At 34.4% G+C, this 17092-nt stretch overlaps 1 protein-coding gene and 1 long non-coding RNA gene across 5 annotated transcripts in view; both read left to right on the top strand.

Moving 5' to 3' along the window:
• The first annotated feature begins 1328 nt into the window (after positions 1 to 1328).
• Positions 1329 to 2391, top strand: LOC141385742 (uncharacterized). The gene is made up of 2 exons (XR_012406672.1): positions 1329 to 1908; positions 2098 to 2391. It is a non-coding gene; the product is annotated as an uncharacterized lncRNA (long non-coding RNA).
• Positions 2392 to 12327: 9936 nt separating this feature from the next.
• Positions 12328 to 17092, top strand: part of lmx1ba (LIM homeobox transcription factor 1, beta a) — a 118130-nt gene continuing 113365 nt past the window's right edge. The window contains exons 1-2 of one of the 4 annotated variants that reach the window (XR_012405926.1): positions 12328 to 12710; positions 14964 to 15147. Coding sequence is in view for 2 of the 4 variants with exons in the window: in NM_001362592.1 (NP_001349521.1) it covers positions 12644 to 12710; positions 14958 to 15147 (257 nt within the window). In the remaining 2 variants the exon portion in view is untranslated. Of the gene's footprint in view, positions 12711 to 14957; positions 15148 to 17092 lie in introns of all 4 variants that reach the window. The other 3 variants (XR_012405925.1, NM_001025168.2, NM_001362592.1) reach the window with 3 other exon arrangements.

Here is a 17092-nt window from a genome sequence, read left to right as displayed (position 1 = left end):
GGTAATTGCACAAAGGTCTCACACACTATACTCTATATAGAAGTCTAAGCTTTTTGTTCGCACTGCAACCCTACTAAAAAAAAAAAAGCTTAAACCAGTCTAGGCTGGTTGGCTGGTTTTAGCTGGTCGACCAGGCTGGTTTTAGAGGGTTTTTTGTCCATTTCCAGGCTGGTCAGGCTGGGAGATGACCAGCTAAAACCAGCTTGACCAACCTACCCAGGCTGGGAGCCCAGCCAAAACCAGCTTTGTCCAGCTTAAACCAGGCTGGTCAAGCTGGTTTTAGCTGGATTTAGCTGGTCATTTTCCAGGCTGAATAGCTAAGACCAGGCTGGAAATGGCTGGAAACCAGCCTGGAAATGGCCAAAACCCCTCTAAAACCAGCCTGGTCGACCAGCTAAAACCAGCCAACCAGCCTAGGCTGGTTTAAGCTGATTTTTTTTAGCAGGGAACTGATAATCAACAGTAAAAATGACAAAATTTACCTTTGGAAAAAACAGCAACAATCAAGAACGTATGATTATTTTGTGTCATGACTTTGCAGCCAACAAATGTCATTAAATATGGAAGTCAAAGGGGGCAACAACAGCCATCAACATAATGAAAGGGTAGTAAATGTGCCCGGATTGTATCTAATTTTCAAAGCATTGTCCCAAAATGTGTCAAGAGATTTGTCACCAAAAAATTTGCTGAAAAACCGAGAAAGTTGTGGCCAAATTAAGACTCAAAATCACACTCAGAGTGGATGAAATCAGAGTTAAAGACACTGATTAGCATGGTCAGGAGTGTTTGATTAGTATTGGAGGAAATCTCTGCAGGACACCAGCCCTTCAAGACTGAAGTTGCCCATCTCTAAGGTGAGAAGAGCCACATATATAAGGCTATGCAGTATTTAAATCATGTTCACGTTTCTCAAATCTCATCAAATGTGATGTTTATATAGTGTTACATTGCATCAAGTAAGAATAACTTCTGTTTCTCATTATTTTATGGCTTCAAACCAAGGCCAATAACTAAACTTTATGGTTTTGTTGTTCCTAACTGTAAGGAATTAACACACGTCCATCTTCATGTAAAGATTGTACTTTATTATAAGCGCACTTGTTAACCGGAAAATGCTATAACATACAACCTCGTGGTATGTTCCTCATGCATAACTAATGAGGAGTGCATTCTTAAAGGAGCCAACACATTAAAGTGCAACACTTTATAAACACACAAATCACTTATTTTTATAAGACAGATCATCTGTCACAATGATCTACAGGTGTCCTGCAGATTTTAGCTACAACTTGCCTTAAAACACCTGCAAGGATGTTTCTAGAAAGCCTAGGAAGAGCTTGATTAGCTAGCCCAGTTGTGTCTGATTGGGGTTGGAGCTAAACTTTGCAGGACACCGTCCCTCCAGGACTGAGCTTGGGGTACGCCTGATGTAAAATCATGCTGAAACTGATCTAAACTAGCCTAAATGTTTCCTCTTACATTTGTAGTCTATTTATTTGATTACTCACTTTCTTGGTCCTTGTAGGGGTCATCAAAGCAGAATGAACCGCCAATTAGTCTATATTTAGGTCTATTTGTTTGTTTGTTTACAACGACGATACGAGGAAGGACATTGTTGAAATCTGTTTCGGAAGATTAACGGAAATTACTGGCAGCCAATCAGAATCCGTCTTGCTTAAAGAGCGCGAACATTTAAAACGCAAAACAACGGAAACGCCAGCGCGATAATAAACCGAACTTTATTAGCCGTTCGTATGAATGCTAATAATACAGACCTAGTTATAATTTTTGACGTTAACAGGCTTAATTTGTCTGCTCGTGCGCATGGTGTGTGTTGACTTGCATGAATTGAGGGCAAGGCTGCAGATATTTTTTCCTCAGAGCAGTATCGACCTGTGGAATTACGCGGTAAGTAAACAATAACAGTTTATTTTTGGATTAACTTCACTGAATGTATTGATTTCTACAGAGGCTATGTACTGTGAAGATACTGATCGTTAATTTACTGTATATTTAAGAGAACAGACTCTTGTGTTGTGGTGAAACGTAACAACATCTTAGCTTAACTGACTCAATTAACTTCTTCTCTTCTGATAGTTCTGCCGTCATGGAAAGAAAGTTGGTGTTTCCTCCAGAAGTTTACAGCTCAGACCTCCCAGCTGAATCTTCCTCTGAAGCGCTTGTCCTTTGAGTCTTTTGAAGGCTGGTTTTCCATTAGCTTCAGGGGAACCTCTGCCACAGCACAATAAAGCAAGTAAGGTTGTGAATCATAAAGCCAGACTGTGAAAAAGCAAAACCTCCCAGCAAAGAGATCTAATAGAGATAATAAGACTCCTCTGAAATTTACACCTTTCATCCCGAAATAAAACTTTACATTTTTATGTTTCGTCAGAGGTGTTCTGTATCTATCACAGCATTGTATAGATGTTTTAACCCTTATGTGCTGTTGGGGATGTTTTCATCCACTCTGGGGGGATTTTGAGACTTAATTTAGCCCTACATTTCTCTGTTTTTCGGCAAATGGAGTGATATTTGGTGACATCTTATTTTGACACATTTTTTGGAATTTTGTTTAGAATTTGTTAAAATAAAACTCAATGCACAAATTGACTACCCCTTTTTGTTATGTTTGTGGCTGCTTTTGCCCCATTGACTTTCATTATAAAGACTTGTTCTGATTGTAAAGCCATGGCACCATAAAATTATGCATTCTGGATTGCATGATTTAAAGAATGTGTGAATATTTGGTGTCAAGCCTGCAAAAAAAATGCGGTTATAATGGAAGTCAATAGGTCAAAAGCAAAAAAAAAAATAGTAAATTTGAACAATGCACAAGGGTTAATAATGTGCAGTGGGGTATTCCAGAAAGCAGAATATATGATACCAGATATGTTTAAGATTGTGTAAGTGGATAATCGTCACTTTAAGTTACACAAATAGAGGTAACATAGCCCGCTATGGTTTGAGGGTTAGTAAACCTCTGAGCTATTATTGAATATAAAAAACAAACAAAACCTGTCTTTAGATATTTTTAGAGCTTAAAGCTTCTGGTTATTTCTACTTAATGTGGGCAAAGCCAACTTATTTAAATTTTTAGCTTAATGTATTTTACGTTTGTCTATATCAAAATTTGAGTTCAACAACCCAGCAGTTTTTAGAGTTTTGATGGTGGCGATGCAGAGAGAATATGCTTACATACTTAATATTATAAAAGTATATATATATATATATATATATATATATATATATATATATATATATATATATATATATATATATATATATATACACACACACACACACACACACACAAGTAAAAATATTCATGAATAATTCAAACTAAATTCAGTAAATCACTTTAGTTTAATATTTACTAGACCAGGATACACTAAGTTAATGATTGCCATGAAGAAAAGAAAATATTAAAAAATATTTTTAAAAAATTATACTTTTGAGTTTACATTTTAGTGAATTTTGTCTAAAAAGATGCTATTAACCCAGCCTTATATCTTGAGAAAACGTAAGTATTTTATGTTTTTCCAGTTTAGTGGCTAATTGTACGATTTTAAAAAGGAGGCGTGGCACCTAACCCCACCCCTGAACCCAAAGTCATTGGGGGATATCTGTGTCGTCTGTGTGTATTTGTCAATATATTCGAGAGTCAGAGAGAAGAAACGTAAGGGAGGCGCAGAGAAATCGCTGGAAATACACCAGCGTTTCATTTAGCGATTCTGAAAAGTTCTCCGTTCATTCTAGTACACGGCTAAAAGCGCAAATCACGTGACCACACACATGCACACTGCCAAGAGCTGCAGCCAGTAGTTCAGCGCGGGTGAGCATAAACCCCAGGTGAGAGTATAGTGCATGTCAGACAGTTCATCTGCTGGATCTCATCTCACTATAGTTGTTAAACGTGATATTGAATTCATCTTGTCGTCTCTATCTAACAATTCTTATGTCTTTTGAATCTCTTGTTCTCAGGTAACTCTGTTTTGGCTGAGTGCAAAGATAAGCTAATATATTAATTTATGTAACATACACTGATTCTGCACATTGACTGATTGCTTGCCTTTATCGTTTAGATTTATTGTACGTTATACTGTTATAATGGCTATTATTGGTTATTAAAACTGATATTCTGCAAAAGAGACAGGGTAAAGTTCATTCTTTTCAATGAAAATGAAGGGAGGCAGTTATATTTAAGGCCTGTTTTGTTATAAATATGCAGAGTGAAGATGACGCTCATATAAATATGTAGCTACACGAGGCTGTTTGGTGTCTGTTAATCATATCAGAATGAAGCAAATTTTACTTATATTATGTTTTCATTGTTTAGATAGTGAAACAGCAAGCAGGATGAGGTGAAAGAGGTTAAAATGTAACACTGTTCACTTTAAAGATTTACCCATGCATTAGCAGGCAGTTTTGTTATGTTTATTGTTTAAAATAGGCCGAGTGAATAGTGTATTGAATAAGCTAAATTGGCTGTAGTGTATGAGTGTGTGTGAATGAGTGTGTATGGGTGATTTCCAATATTGGGTTGTGGCTGGAAAGGCATCTGCTGCATAAAACATGCTGGAATAGTTGGCAGTTCATTCCACTGCGGCAACCCCTGATAAATAAAGGACTTATGCGAAGAAAAATAAATGAATGAATAGTGTATTTTTTAGAACTCAACATATCTTTATGGACAGTATACAGAAATTAAATTGAGATTAAAGTTTGTATTTATTTATTTCATATATATATATATATATATATATATATATATATATATATATATATATATATATATATATATATATATATATATATATGTGGCTTTTGTGTTTTATAAAATATGAGTTGATAAATATTGGACGTACATAGATGGATAGCATTTTGATTGAATTTAGTGGGCCGCTCTGGCCCAAAATGCCAGGGCCGATTTTTTTTTTTTTTTTTTTTTTTTTTTTTTTGCCCCAGTCCAGCCCTGGACAAAGTTAATATGGTGCTTGCAGATGTATGAACTGGAAAAAAGATGTGTATTGATTTGAATAATCTCCTAGTCCATTTATATTTCTATGCATTTATAACTACATGTATATTTTCACTATTTATTTATCATTCAGTTTCACTTATTGACATAAGTCTAACCCAAATTTGTTGTCGCTGTAGAAGGTTTAATCTGAATTAGCCACAGATCCTGTTGCCGTGCGGAACTAATTAAACACAACCACAAGAAACAGTTTAAGAGCGTGGTTTGTTTCCCCCCGCTTGTTTACATGCAATATTTTCCATTTGGAGGAAAACGTGTGCCACATAAATGGAGATTAGATGAATTAGCTTTAATATTGTGAAAGTCATTTGATCGGGACTTTGAAGAGATGTGCTTCTCTTTCAGGGGGGATTTTAATGGAGCTCGTTGTGGGAGGTTTTCCTGCATTAACATTCATACCAAACATCCTCGACTTAATATTCACTGTGCTCCGGTTTCCTCTCGTAACGGCAGATCAGATAGAAACATTAAAGTCTGAAAACATGTGGGATGTAAAGCTGATAATGGCTTCAAGAAGAGCTCACACATGTGCTGGGGTTACTTGTGAAAGTTCTAACTTAAGTCTGATAAAGATTTAATTCTGCTAAATATGTTTGCATCTTCAGGTCTTTCAATTGTGGAGGTTTTGCTGTGACAAAGGCCATTGTTGACAATTGTTAGACCCACTAGAAATGTATGATATATGGCAGTATATGCAAATGACATACTCAAAAAATAATGTAAACTACTTGTTAAAAATGAGCTAAAACAACACAATTCTTGAGTTTTTATAGGACAACCTAATTGTTTTATGTTCAGTCTACTTAAATTTGTAAAAAGTAAGACAACTTTAATCCATTCATGTTGTCCAAACAAAAATCAGTGAACAACAAGTACATGTTTGGATTTCACCTTAATTGTCACAAATGCAACCAGTATTTAGCAAATTTGCAATGTTGCAATAATGTAGGATATATATATATATATATATATATATATATATATATATATATATATATATATATATATATATATATATATATATATATATATACACACACACACACACACACACACACACACACACACACACACACACACACATGCATATATAAGGTTGAGTCACTTTCAAAGCTGTTGTAAACTACACTACAACCATATGTACAAGACTGTTACTTTTATCAGTATTGAACAAAAAACTTCACAAAATAAAACATGGATTAACATAAATGACATTTATTTTATGTTGGAATAACACTTATTGGTTTGAAAAAGCAATAATCCCCATGAAGCTGTCATTTACAGTGAATTTTAAACAGTAGGATCAGAGTGCCTAAAACCACCTTATTTGCTTATTTTCCATTTTGTATTATGAGAGCTTAATTTTTCTTCCAGCAACTTTTACCCTTTCAAGGTTAAAAGTTGTTGGAAGAAAGATCCAGCTCCCATAGTACAATTCAAAATCAGAAATGAATGGGGAATAATAAAAACATGAATCACAAAATGCATAAAACTAAGTTATGGATATTTTTAGTGTTTTATTCATTACAGTTCTTTGTTCTCTAAAAGTAGAGACATTTAATTTTATATTATTTACAATACAAAAATAAAGAACTCTTAAATTAGTGTTATTTAAAGAACATTTTGGATTTCTTTTTAACAAACACATTAAAATTGTTCTGTATAGAATCGTTTGGAGTTCCATATACTGTATGAAGTGGGTGGAGAACCACTTCTGAATATAAACAGAACCATTTTTAATAGTATGTTTATAAGAATGCTGGTAGATTTAGTGTCACAAATAACTAGTGACACTTGGTCACTATTGGTGACTTTTCCACAGGAAAGCATTCATATTTTCTTCAGATATCTAAATAGTATCTTCGCCATGCAAAAAATGCAGCGTGGTTTAGAATAAAGGTTATTAAAGTTAAAGTTTAATAAACTGCTTATGAAGACTCTTCTTTCACAAAACATACTCTTATCAGTGTCACAGTTATCAATATTTTATTTTATTTTAAGTTATTTTATCATTTCATTGGCTGCAAAATGTAATGGGCGCAAATATCCAGTTAGACTTGAGTGCTGTTTTTTCATACAATTTCTTTGCTGTCAAACCTTAAAACGCAGAGTGAATTGACATTACAGTCAATAAATATAAGATTTATTTACACCATTAGAAGCAATAGAAGGTGTTTTGTAACTGGATCATTTTAGCGTGCATAAAAACGCCTGCTGTAAGTAAAACTCTCAAAATGCACATCATTTATTCTGGTAATTTGGACCTTTTGTTTGTATTTATTTATTTATTTTTATTGCTTTTTTTATTCATTCATTTTGCTATTTCATTTCGAAAGAATATTTGCTTTAGTGTTTTTTTTTTTTTTTTTTTGAAATTTCACAAATATAAAATGTATTTGTGCAAACTTTAGTAATAAATATGTTTGTGATATAATATAAGTAAATAATTTATTATAAATAATGTTTTTTTGTTATTTAAAATATAATAAAATGTAAACATTTCCTACATATTTATTGAATAGTAAACATTCTGAATTCGTTATAATGACAGTCATAACACTTTTAGTCGGACAGTACTAGGCAGTCTGTTTTAATGACAGTGATATTAAAGTCCAATAGCGGAAGATTAACGCGAGAGGGCGCAAGAACCCAAATTAAACCCAAATCTGCAGAGTTCAGTGCAAAAATACGCGGTAGTTTATGGAATCCAGCAATTATAGCTATGCAAATTCATGACTACGAAATAATTTATTTTAATTTTGTTTTGTTGGTATGTTTGGTGTTTTGCAGTTTATTGTTTATAAAAGCATTTTTATTTCTATATGGGCGAGTGTGATCTTTCAGTGTAATTAATGGGTAAAGATTAAATTTGATATATTAAGGTTTGTTGTTTTATGATTGTGTGAGAATAACGGATTAGAAATGGCATGATCAGGGAAATAGTTTAAAATATACCCAAAACAAGTTCTATCAATGTCAGACCAAATAGCAATGAGAGCCTATTTGTTTTCGAATATGAATTCGATTCGAAAAGTTAAGACGCCATGTGTTCCAAAAAAGAATGCGTTCTCGAAGACAGCTCGCGTGCGGTAACCATTGCAGCAGTCGCCAACAAGAGTCTAGAAGGGATACAGCTGCGCATCCGCACATTAATATCATTTGTGTGACACTAATTTAATATATTTTACATTACTGTGACGGTTGGGTTTAGGGTTGTGGTAAACTTTAAAAAATACAATTTATTGGGTAATTTAGCAAATAATACTCGGTACAACTACTGTTTTATGTTACTGTGATGGTTGGGAAGGGGTAGATGTTAATTAAACAATAATTAATGGAAAAGTTAATAAACAATATTAATAATTCTCGTTAACTTTCGGCCGCAACCGTATCTGATAGCAACAACCCAGTTCGCCCTGCGCTTCTCTTTAAAATATTAACATTCATATTTGCATAAATGTTTTGATTAATTGTGACTTATTAATTACGCGTATTACAAGTGTACTATCAGTTGCACGAAAATAGTTATTATTTCTAGTGTTCTTCACGCTTTAATGCGTCATCCTATAATTTTGTTCACATTATTTTTGTTTGTTTGTTTGTTCCCTAAAGGGAAATTCACGTCACAACAGAGCCCTCCATGCTAAAATATAGATAAAATAAATTACATAAAAAAAAACAAAATATTAATAAAATTGCTTTCACACTGCAAACCCTAGTTTCAAACAACGAGACACTAGTCCTAATGCTATTAGGCTACAATTGGTTATACAATCTTATCACTGTTGGTAAAAATGCCTTCCTGTGTTGTTCCCTGCATGACCGGGGCTGATTTAAACTTGAGTTAAAAGAGCTTACACACGCTGGCACTATATCGAAAAGGGGATGACTATTGGTTAATCATGCTGACAAATTTATCCATCATTCGAACATGTGCAATCTCATAGTGGGTAGAACCAGCCCTTTTTATAAGCTTATTTTCGTTTACATCTTCGTTCAAATATATTAATATTAAAGTTGTAAGACCTCAGTAATAAATAAAGCAAGACTGTCATAACTTTGTACAAATTTTTGTACAAAATTAAGCTACATAAATAAAAAGTGTAAATAAATTAAACGCATGTGGCTACTTTTTGGGCAAACTATCCCTTTGAATGTTGTCTAGAATTGATTATTTGCACATAATTATACAAAAATGAGATGAATAGATGGATAGACAGACTGAACAATAACTACCTTTCTCATAGGCCCACAATAAGCAAGTTGGTTCATCCTTTGTGAACAATTATGACAATTAAAAACAATCATTGGCTTTAAACAATAGCTTGTTTATCAGCCTTTTAACAAAACTGATATATGAATTGGAAGTACATTTTAGCGAACTTAAAAGTCTAATAGTAGCTATATTTATTACTCTTTTTATTACAGCTTTCATATAAACCCAATAAATGCACACAAATAAATCATATATTTAGCTGTGTGTGTGTGTGTGTGAAGCAGGACTGAATGAAAATCGTCGTCTTGAAAAACCCGATCATGTTGAGGAGAAAGGCATATTTCTTGTGCAGGAAGCACGTAAATCAGCCTGTCATAATTAAAGCAGAGACGAATACTAATGAGGAAAGTAATAAAGATACAAACTCCCCCTTTTCCCGCCTTTCTTTTTTTTTTACCCCCTCAAAGGTTTATTGCCCTGAGATGTCTGTCTCTGAAATGAATTTGCGCACATCTGAAACACAAAAGATTCTCCTTATGAATTTTACATGGATATTATGCGGGGAGAGATTAAATCAGCTTTTATCTGGGTCTTTATTAATCATGGAGATAATGTCACTTCGTGGAGATAAAAGAAGCGCAGTTTTCAGAGCAGCTGCATGCGCGAGAAATAAAACGAATCGTTGCTATTAAAAACAGACTCGAATTTACTATTTCACATAAGTCGAAAAATTGTTGCAAACCAATTAAATACAATCCGCTTAAGAGGAAAAAATAATATTGTAATTTTAAAACCCGATACCAATTTTCATTAATACAATATATTGTATTAATATGTATTATATATTAATATTATTATTATGTTTATGTCGATATTTTGTATACAACAAAATCTTTGTTGCTTGTTCAAACTACTTATTTAAAATGAGCTGAATTAACACCATTCTTGGGTGTTTTTGGGACAACTTAATTGTTTTATGTTCAATCTACTTAAATTTCTAAAAACAATTGAGTTAACTTAATTGATTTGTGTTGAGACAGCATTAAGGAATTGTGTTAAACCCGGCATTTATTTCAGTGTTGTCTGTAAATAGTGATTTAGTTGAAAAATTGTGTAAACTCATTGCCTTCAAATTATTAATGAGCCATGTGCATAATTCTAAAAAAAAAAGTTAAGTTAACATAAAAATGTAAGTACTTCTGTTGTAACTTAAAAATGACAAGTTGATTTTACTTAACACTTTTAGGGCAATGGGTTTACTCACCTTATTAAGTAATTGCTTTTTACAGTGTAAAATTGTTGAACAAAGTTGGCCTCACAGCAAGAAGGTCGCTTGTTTCGAGCCTGGGCTGGTGCAGTTGGCGTTTCTGTGTGGAGTTTATGTTCTTCCCGCGTACGCGAGGTCCGGTTTCCCCCACAGTCCAAAGACAAGCGGAACATGTGAATTGGATAAGCTAAATTGTCCGTAGTGTGTGTGAATGAGTGTGTGGATGTTTCTCAGTGATGGGTTGCAGGTGGAAGGGCATCCGCTGCATAAAACATATGCTGGATAAGTGGGCGGTTCATTCCGCTGTGGTGACCCCAGATTAATAAAGGGACATAGCCGAAAAGAAAATCAATGAATAAATGAAAATCTATTGTCAACTTGTCTGTTGCAGATCCGTCAGTTCTTTTAATAAATAAAGATTATTTGAAGTTGCTCATGCCTGATGTGTGTTATATTAGAGGTTTATTGGCCTATTTAAAATGTCAAGTTAAACTTTAAGCTAAAACGCGTTTATATATTTAATGACATGGGGGAAAAGCTAATAATAAAAATAGTAGCCATCGATTATATTTATTGCCGTTTTGTTAAATCAAACTATTTATTTCGCAAATAAAACCCAAGCAGATGGATGGAGGTATGATAAGTTAGTTAGTTAGTTAGTTAGTTAGTTAGTTAGTTAGTTAGTTAGTGTCGTTATTGCCTGAAGGAGTATTATTCACCTGATCTGACCTCTGCTTCAGCTGCCTCAACTTTATGTATCGGGCATATTAATGCTGAGTTAATAACCTGACGTCGGGCTTTTTTGTTTTTATTCAACTGTTGAGCTTGATAATTTACTCTGGTTTAGGACAGAGTGTCCGGCAACACTTCAGAATCAGATCGACATGCTGGACGGAATCAAAATTGAGGGTCAGTTCAGGACAGTTTATAACCTGACGCCGGGTCAATATGGTCAAACCCAACGTTGGGTTAATTTTACATTAAATTTAAATGACTTTTTTCTGTTGAGCTTGTTCATTTTACTCTGGGTTATACCCAGCATTTTAGCGTTTACATAGTTTTGACGTGAATAAAACTATAATTTAGTTAGATTATGCAGATTATTTAAGATATGATATGAATACGATGCATTTAATTATTCATTTATTTGTTTATTTATTATTTTGCATTTTTAGTTCCGTCTTATAATGTGAAGAAAATCATTTTAGATTGTCTCTAAATATCTTCAGCAATGAAAATGAATGTTAAATGTCCTTCATGGAAATATTTAAGTGTGTGTGTGTCTTTTTTGTGTGTGTATGTCTGCGTGTTTGTCTCTCTATGTATTTGTGCGTGTCTGTATTTCACTCTCTCTGTGTGTGTGTGTGTGTGTGTGTGTGTGTGCGTGCGTGCGTGCGTGTGTGTGTGTGTGTGTGTTTTCTTGTGTCTCTGTTTTTACGTGTGTCTGTCTGCATTCATTCTTTGTGTGTGTGTGTGTGTGTGTGTGTGTGTGTGTGTGTGTGTGTGTGTGTGTGTGTGTGTGTGTGTGGGAGAGAGAGAGAGAGAGAGAGAGAGAGTTGTGCGTGTTTGTATTTTTGTGCTTGTGTCTTTGTGTGTCTGCCTGACTTTGTGTGTGTGTCTGTATTTCTGTGTGTGTGTGTGTGTGTGTGTGCTTTGTCTATATCTGTTTGTGTGTGTGTTTGTCTTTCTGTCTGTGTATGTCTGTTTGTGTGTTGGGGTGTCTTTCTATGAGTGTGTGTGTTGTAGGCGGTTCTGCGCGATCCAGCACCAATGGCATCACATGCAGCTCAGCAGAATGACGCGATCAGAGGGAGTTCAGCAGCTCCAGGATCCTCAAGAGGAGCTCATACACACACACACATACACACACCGCTGGATTACTACAACTTCTCCACCAAAACTCCAACACCGACCCTCTCGACAGATCCGGCTGGAAGATCCTCAGAGTCGGTGTGATCAGGCGCAGTACACGCAGATCTTTAAACGCGCTGTTTTGTCTTGTCTATTAAACCAATAAGCGACAGATGACATAGTTTACTTTTAGTTTCTGTCTCGTGTGTCTTTTTGGGATCGGTTTTACGCGTCTGGAGAGAGTCAGTGTCCGGCAACTCTTCAAGTAGACATGCTGGACGGAATCAAAATTGAGGATCAGTTCAGGACAGGAGCGGAGACTCTAGGAGTGATGCTGGGTGAGTTTCACACACACTCTCAGAGGACTGACACTTCAGTATACACACACTGAAAATGCGGTGTTAAAAAGTGTTATTTATTTGTGTTATGTAATTGCAACAATCAAACAGAAAATTAACCCAACAACCCAGCATTAGGATAATATTTTCACGGCTCAGATCATAGTTAAATGTGCATGTTTTCATGTTTTTTTTTTTTACAGCGCTTGTAAATTTACAATTTACAATTAAAAACACACGATTTAAATGATGGCATTAGACTTCACACATTTTTGTTACAGAATTGCGTTGCGTAATAAAAACAGTATAATTTAATATTACACGTTCTTCATTAGTAATATATATATATATATATATATATATATATATATATATATATATATATATATATATATATATATATATATATATATATATATATGAAAACTAAGTTGTCTTTTGCATTAATAAATTTTCATATATTTTCTTTTTTTATTATTTATTTTATCTTTTTGTTTTTATGAATTAAAAACGATAAAATGTACAGGGCAGGCTATATTAAATAATAGCAACCGGTGCCGAAATATTAACACAATACAAACACAATGCAAACACGGTGTGCAACGTTTCCTCTGAATAAACACACGAAGTGTTTGTTGACATGTAACCTGTTATTCAGTTTAACATATTTAATTGAAGATAGATGTGACATTTCAGTCCAACAATTTAAACAACTTGTAATATTAATCTGTTATAATATAATTAAAAGCATAAATATAAAAACATGCGTAAATCAAATTAAATGGTTTGATAATAACTCCGCGTAACGATTTTTTTAGTTTTGCTTTTAGGTTTACTTCAAGAAAGGCTAGATTTTATTCTGAGTTTCAAATGTAAGTTGTGTCGATGCATTTGTTTTTATTACTTATTTATTCACTAAAAATGCTGTGTTTTTGTAACCCAAATTAAAAAAAATGGACAAGTCTAACAGTTGGGTTAAAACGTGTAATTTAGGCTACTTTATATAAATAAATAAAACAAAACTATTAACCCAGCCTTGTGTTTGTAGAGCAACCGTAATTTAGCCTACAAGTAATAAACAAAAAACAATTAATCCAACCTTGTGTTTGTAGCACAATCGTTGGCTTAAAAAAAAGTGTAATTTAGCCTAATTTAATAAAGAACAATTAGCCCAATCCTGTGTTAGGTCAATCGTTGAGTTTAAAAAGTGTAGTTTAGCCTACATCTTAATAAAGAACAATTAACTCAACCTTGTGTTGTAGCACAATCGTAGGGTTAAAAAAAGTGTTGCCTACGTTTTAATAAAGAACAATTAACCCAACTTTGTGTTTGTAGGTCAATCGTTGGGTTAAAAAAGTGTATTTTAGCCTACATTTAATGAAAAACAAGTAATCAAACCTTGTGTTTGTAGCCCATCCGTTGGGTTGAAAGTGTAATTTAGCCTACATTTAATAAACAAAAACAATTAACCCAGCCCTGTGTTTGCAGCCCAACAGTTGGGTTAAAAAGGTAATTTAGCCTACATTTAATGAAAAACAATCAACCAAACCTTGTGTTTGTAGCCCTTCCGGGTTAAAAAGTGCAATTTAGCCTACATTTAATAAAAAATAACCCAACCTTGTGTTTTACTGTAAACAAATGCAGGGTTCCACACAGTTCATTCACGTTAATACAAATCAATTTGTGAAAAACTTTAAACATAAAATAATTACAATATCCCTCAAAAAAATCTAAAGAAGTGTGCTGTTTCCACTCATTTTAAATAAGTAGTTTGAAAGGCAACACAAATCATTTTTGAGTGCATATTTGACCCAACATTTAATTATGACAACAACACTGGCATGATGTTTTTTAAACTCTACTGCGTGTGTGTGATGGGGTTATACATGCAACCATAATGAAGTCGGTCACACTTTACAATAATGTTGAATTAGTTTATGCATTTGCTAGCGAGCTAATTATGAACAATACATGTACAGAATTTATTAATCAGTTCAACATTTGCTGATGCAATAATACAATCTAAATTCATGCCTGTTAACATAGTTAATGCGCCGTGATTTAACATGAACAAACAATAATCGACTGTATTTAATAACATGAGCAAATATTATAGTAAATGCATTGTTTGTCCATTTTAATAAATTCATTAAGTAATTCAACCTTATGGTAAAGTGTTAACATAAAATCAAATAAAAATGCAGCATGTGTGTGTGTGTGTGTGTGTGTGTGTGTGTGTGTCGTCAGGTGCAGACTGCGCTCATCATCAGAGTGTGTGTGAAGGCTGTCACCGGCCGATCTCTGACCGCTTCCTCCTGCGCATGAACGACAGCTCGTGGCATGAGGAGTGTTTGCAGTGCTCGGTGTGTCAGCAGCTTCTCACCATGAGCTGCTACTCCAGAGACCACAAACTCTACTGTAAACACGACTACCAACAGTAAGAGCTGATCCCTAATACTCTCAGCGTGTGTGTTGCTGTGTGTCTGTCAAACGAGCCGCGCCATAGCAGTTTGCGCCATTCAAGTGTGTGTGTGTGTGTGTGTGTGTTTCGAAGCGAGCATTTGCCATTTTTTGTTTTGTCAGCAATGTCAAAGTACTAATATTACCCTATATATTGGTTACTGTTATTTTAATATAGGCCTAATCAACTTATTTCTCTATTGATATTATTTTATGTGAACGTTAATCATTATTATAGACTATTTGTGGACTTTTATTATTAGTTTTGGGCTCTATTATGTTTGTTTTGTGTTTATAGTAAAAACTAATTTTGCATAAAGCATGAAATTATGCTATATTTCTTTTTTTAATTTAGCAAAAAACTTTAAATTATGCTAACTTTGCGACTTACGGCATTTATAAATAATTAATTGTTATTAAAGGACTATATTATATTAAAATAGACTTCTGCAACTAATACAACTACTACCACCACTAATAATAATAATAATAATAATAATAATAATAATAATAATAATAATAAAGTTCTTATTCTGTTTACGTTATTGCGTGCGCGTGTCAGTAGCTAACCCGCGCATAAATCACGGAGCTCGTGCTGTGTTGAACACTGAGAGTCCAGTGCTCGTTTATTTTATTTCTCTATGCTTGTCAGCTGGCTTTTTTGACTCTTTGTTCGAGTCCTTTAAACGCCTCTTCTTCAGTCATTGCGACATTATTGTTTTTTTGTGCTGGTCAGCGTTTGACGTCACGGCCTCTTATTTTCTACGTGACAGCCAGGGCATTTCACAAGGCCTCACACCTACTATAAGGTGAGCTCTTTCTGTTTGTTCATATATTGAGATGGTGGAAGAATCTGTCGCTTTTGAGTCTTGATGATATAGAAGGACTTCCAGGCATCACAACTGCTCTTTTGTATAGTTTTAATAAGCTCAGATGTCGTTTCATTTCTACATACATGTACAGTAGACCTGTCTGTTGCACTGAATAATGAAGGAACGTTATTTTCACCTGTATTTTGGTATTTTGTTTTCCCATTTAATTTTGAAGATATTTTGAAATGTTAAAGTAGACGTGTTATAAAAATCTAGTGTGTCACAATGTTAAAAAAGATAACATTTCTCTTTGCTATTTATTTCTTCTTTGCTGTTTGGGCTTACTGGAGCCTAATTAGAATAAAAATCTAAGTATCATCTTTTGATGTGATGTACTTTTAGAGAAAAATGATTATCTATCTTTCTGTCTGTCTGTGCGTCCATCAACCTTTCTGTCTTTCCATCCATCCATCCATCTGTCTCTTTTCTGTCTGTCTATCTTTTTATTGTTCTATCTATCCATCTGTCTGTCCATCCATCCATCTGTCTGTCTGTCTATCTGTCTGTCTGTCTGTCTATCGTTCCATCCATCCATCCATCCATCCATCCATCCATCTGTCTGTCTGTCTGTCTGTCTGTCTGTCTGTCTATCGTTCCATCCATCCATCCATCCATCCATCCATCCATCCATCCATCCATCCATCCATCCATCCTGTTTTCTGTCTGTCTATCTGTCTATTGTTCCATCCATCCATCCATCCATCCATCCATCCATCCATCCATCTGTCTGTTTTCTGTCTGTCTGTCTGTCTGTCTATCTGTCTATTGTTCCATCCATCCATCCATCCATCCATCTGTCTGTTTTCTGTCTGTCTGTCTGTCTATCTGTCTATTGTTCTATCCATCCATCCATCCATCCATCTGTCTGTCTATTGTTCCATCCATCCATCCATCCGTCTGTATTCTTTTTGTCTATGTCTATTGTTCTATCTATCCATCTATCTATCCATCTGTCTGTCTATCGTTCCATCCATCCATCCATCCATCCATCCATCTGTCTGTTTTCTGTCTGTCTGTCTGTCTGTCTGTCTATCGTTCCATCCATCCATC

Source organism: Danio rerio, chromosome 5 (assembly GCF_049306965.1).
Source record: "Danio rerio strain Tuebingen ecotype United States chromosome 5, GRCz12tu, whole genome shotgun sequence".
NCBI lineage: Eukaryota > Metazoa > Chordata > Actinopteri > Cypriniformes > Danionidae > Danio > Danio rerio.
Note: the sequence above shows the minus strand (reverse complement) of the source record. Positions and strands in the feature narration are given on the sequence as shown.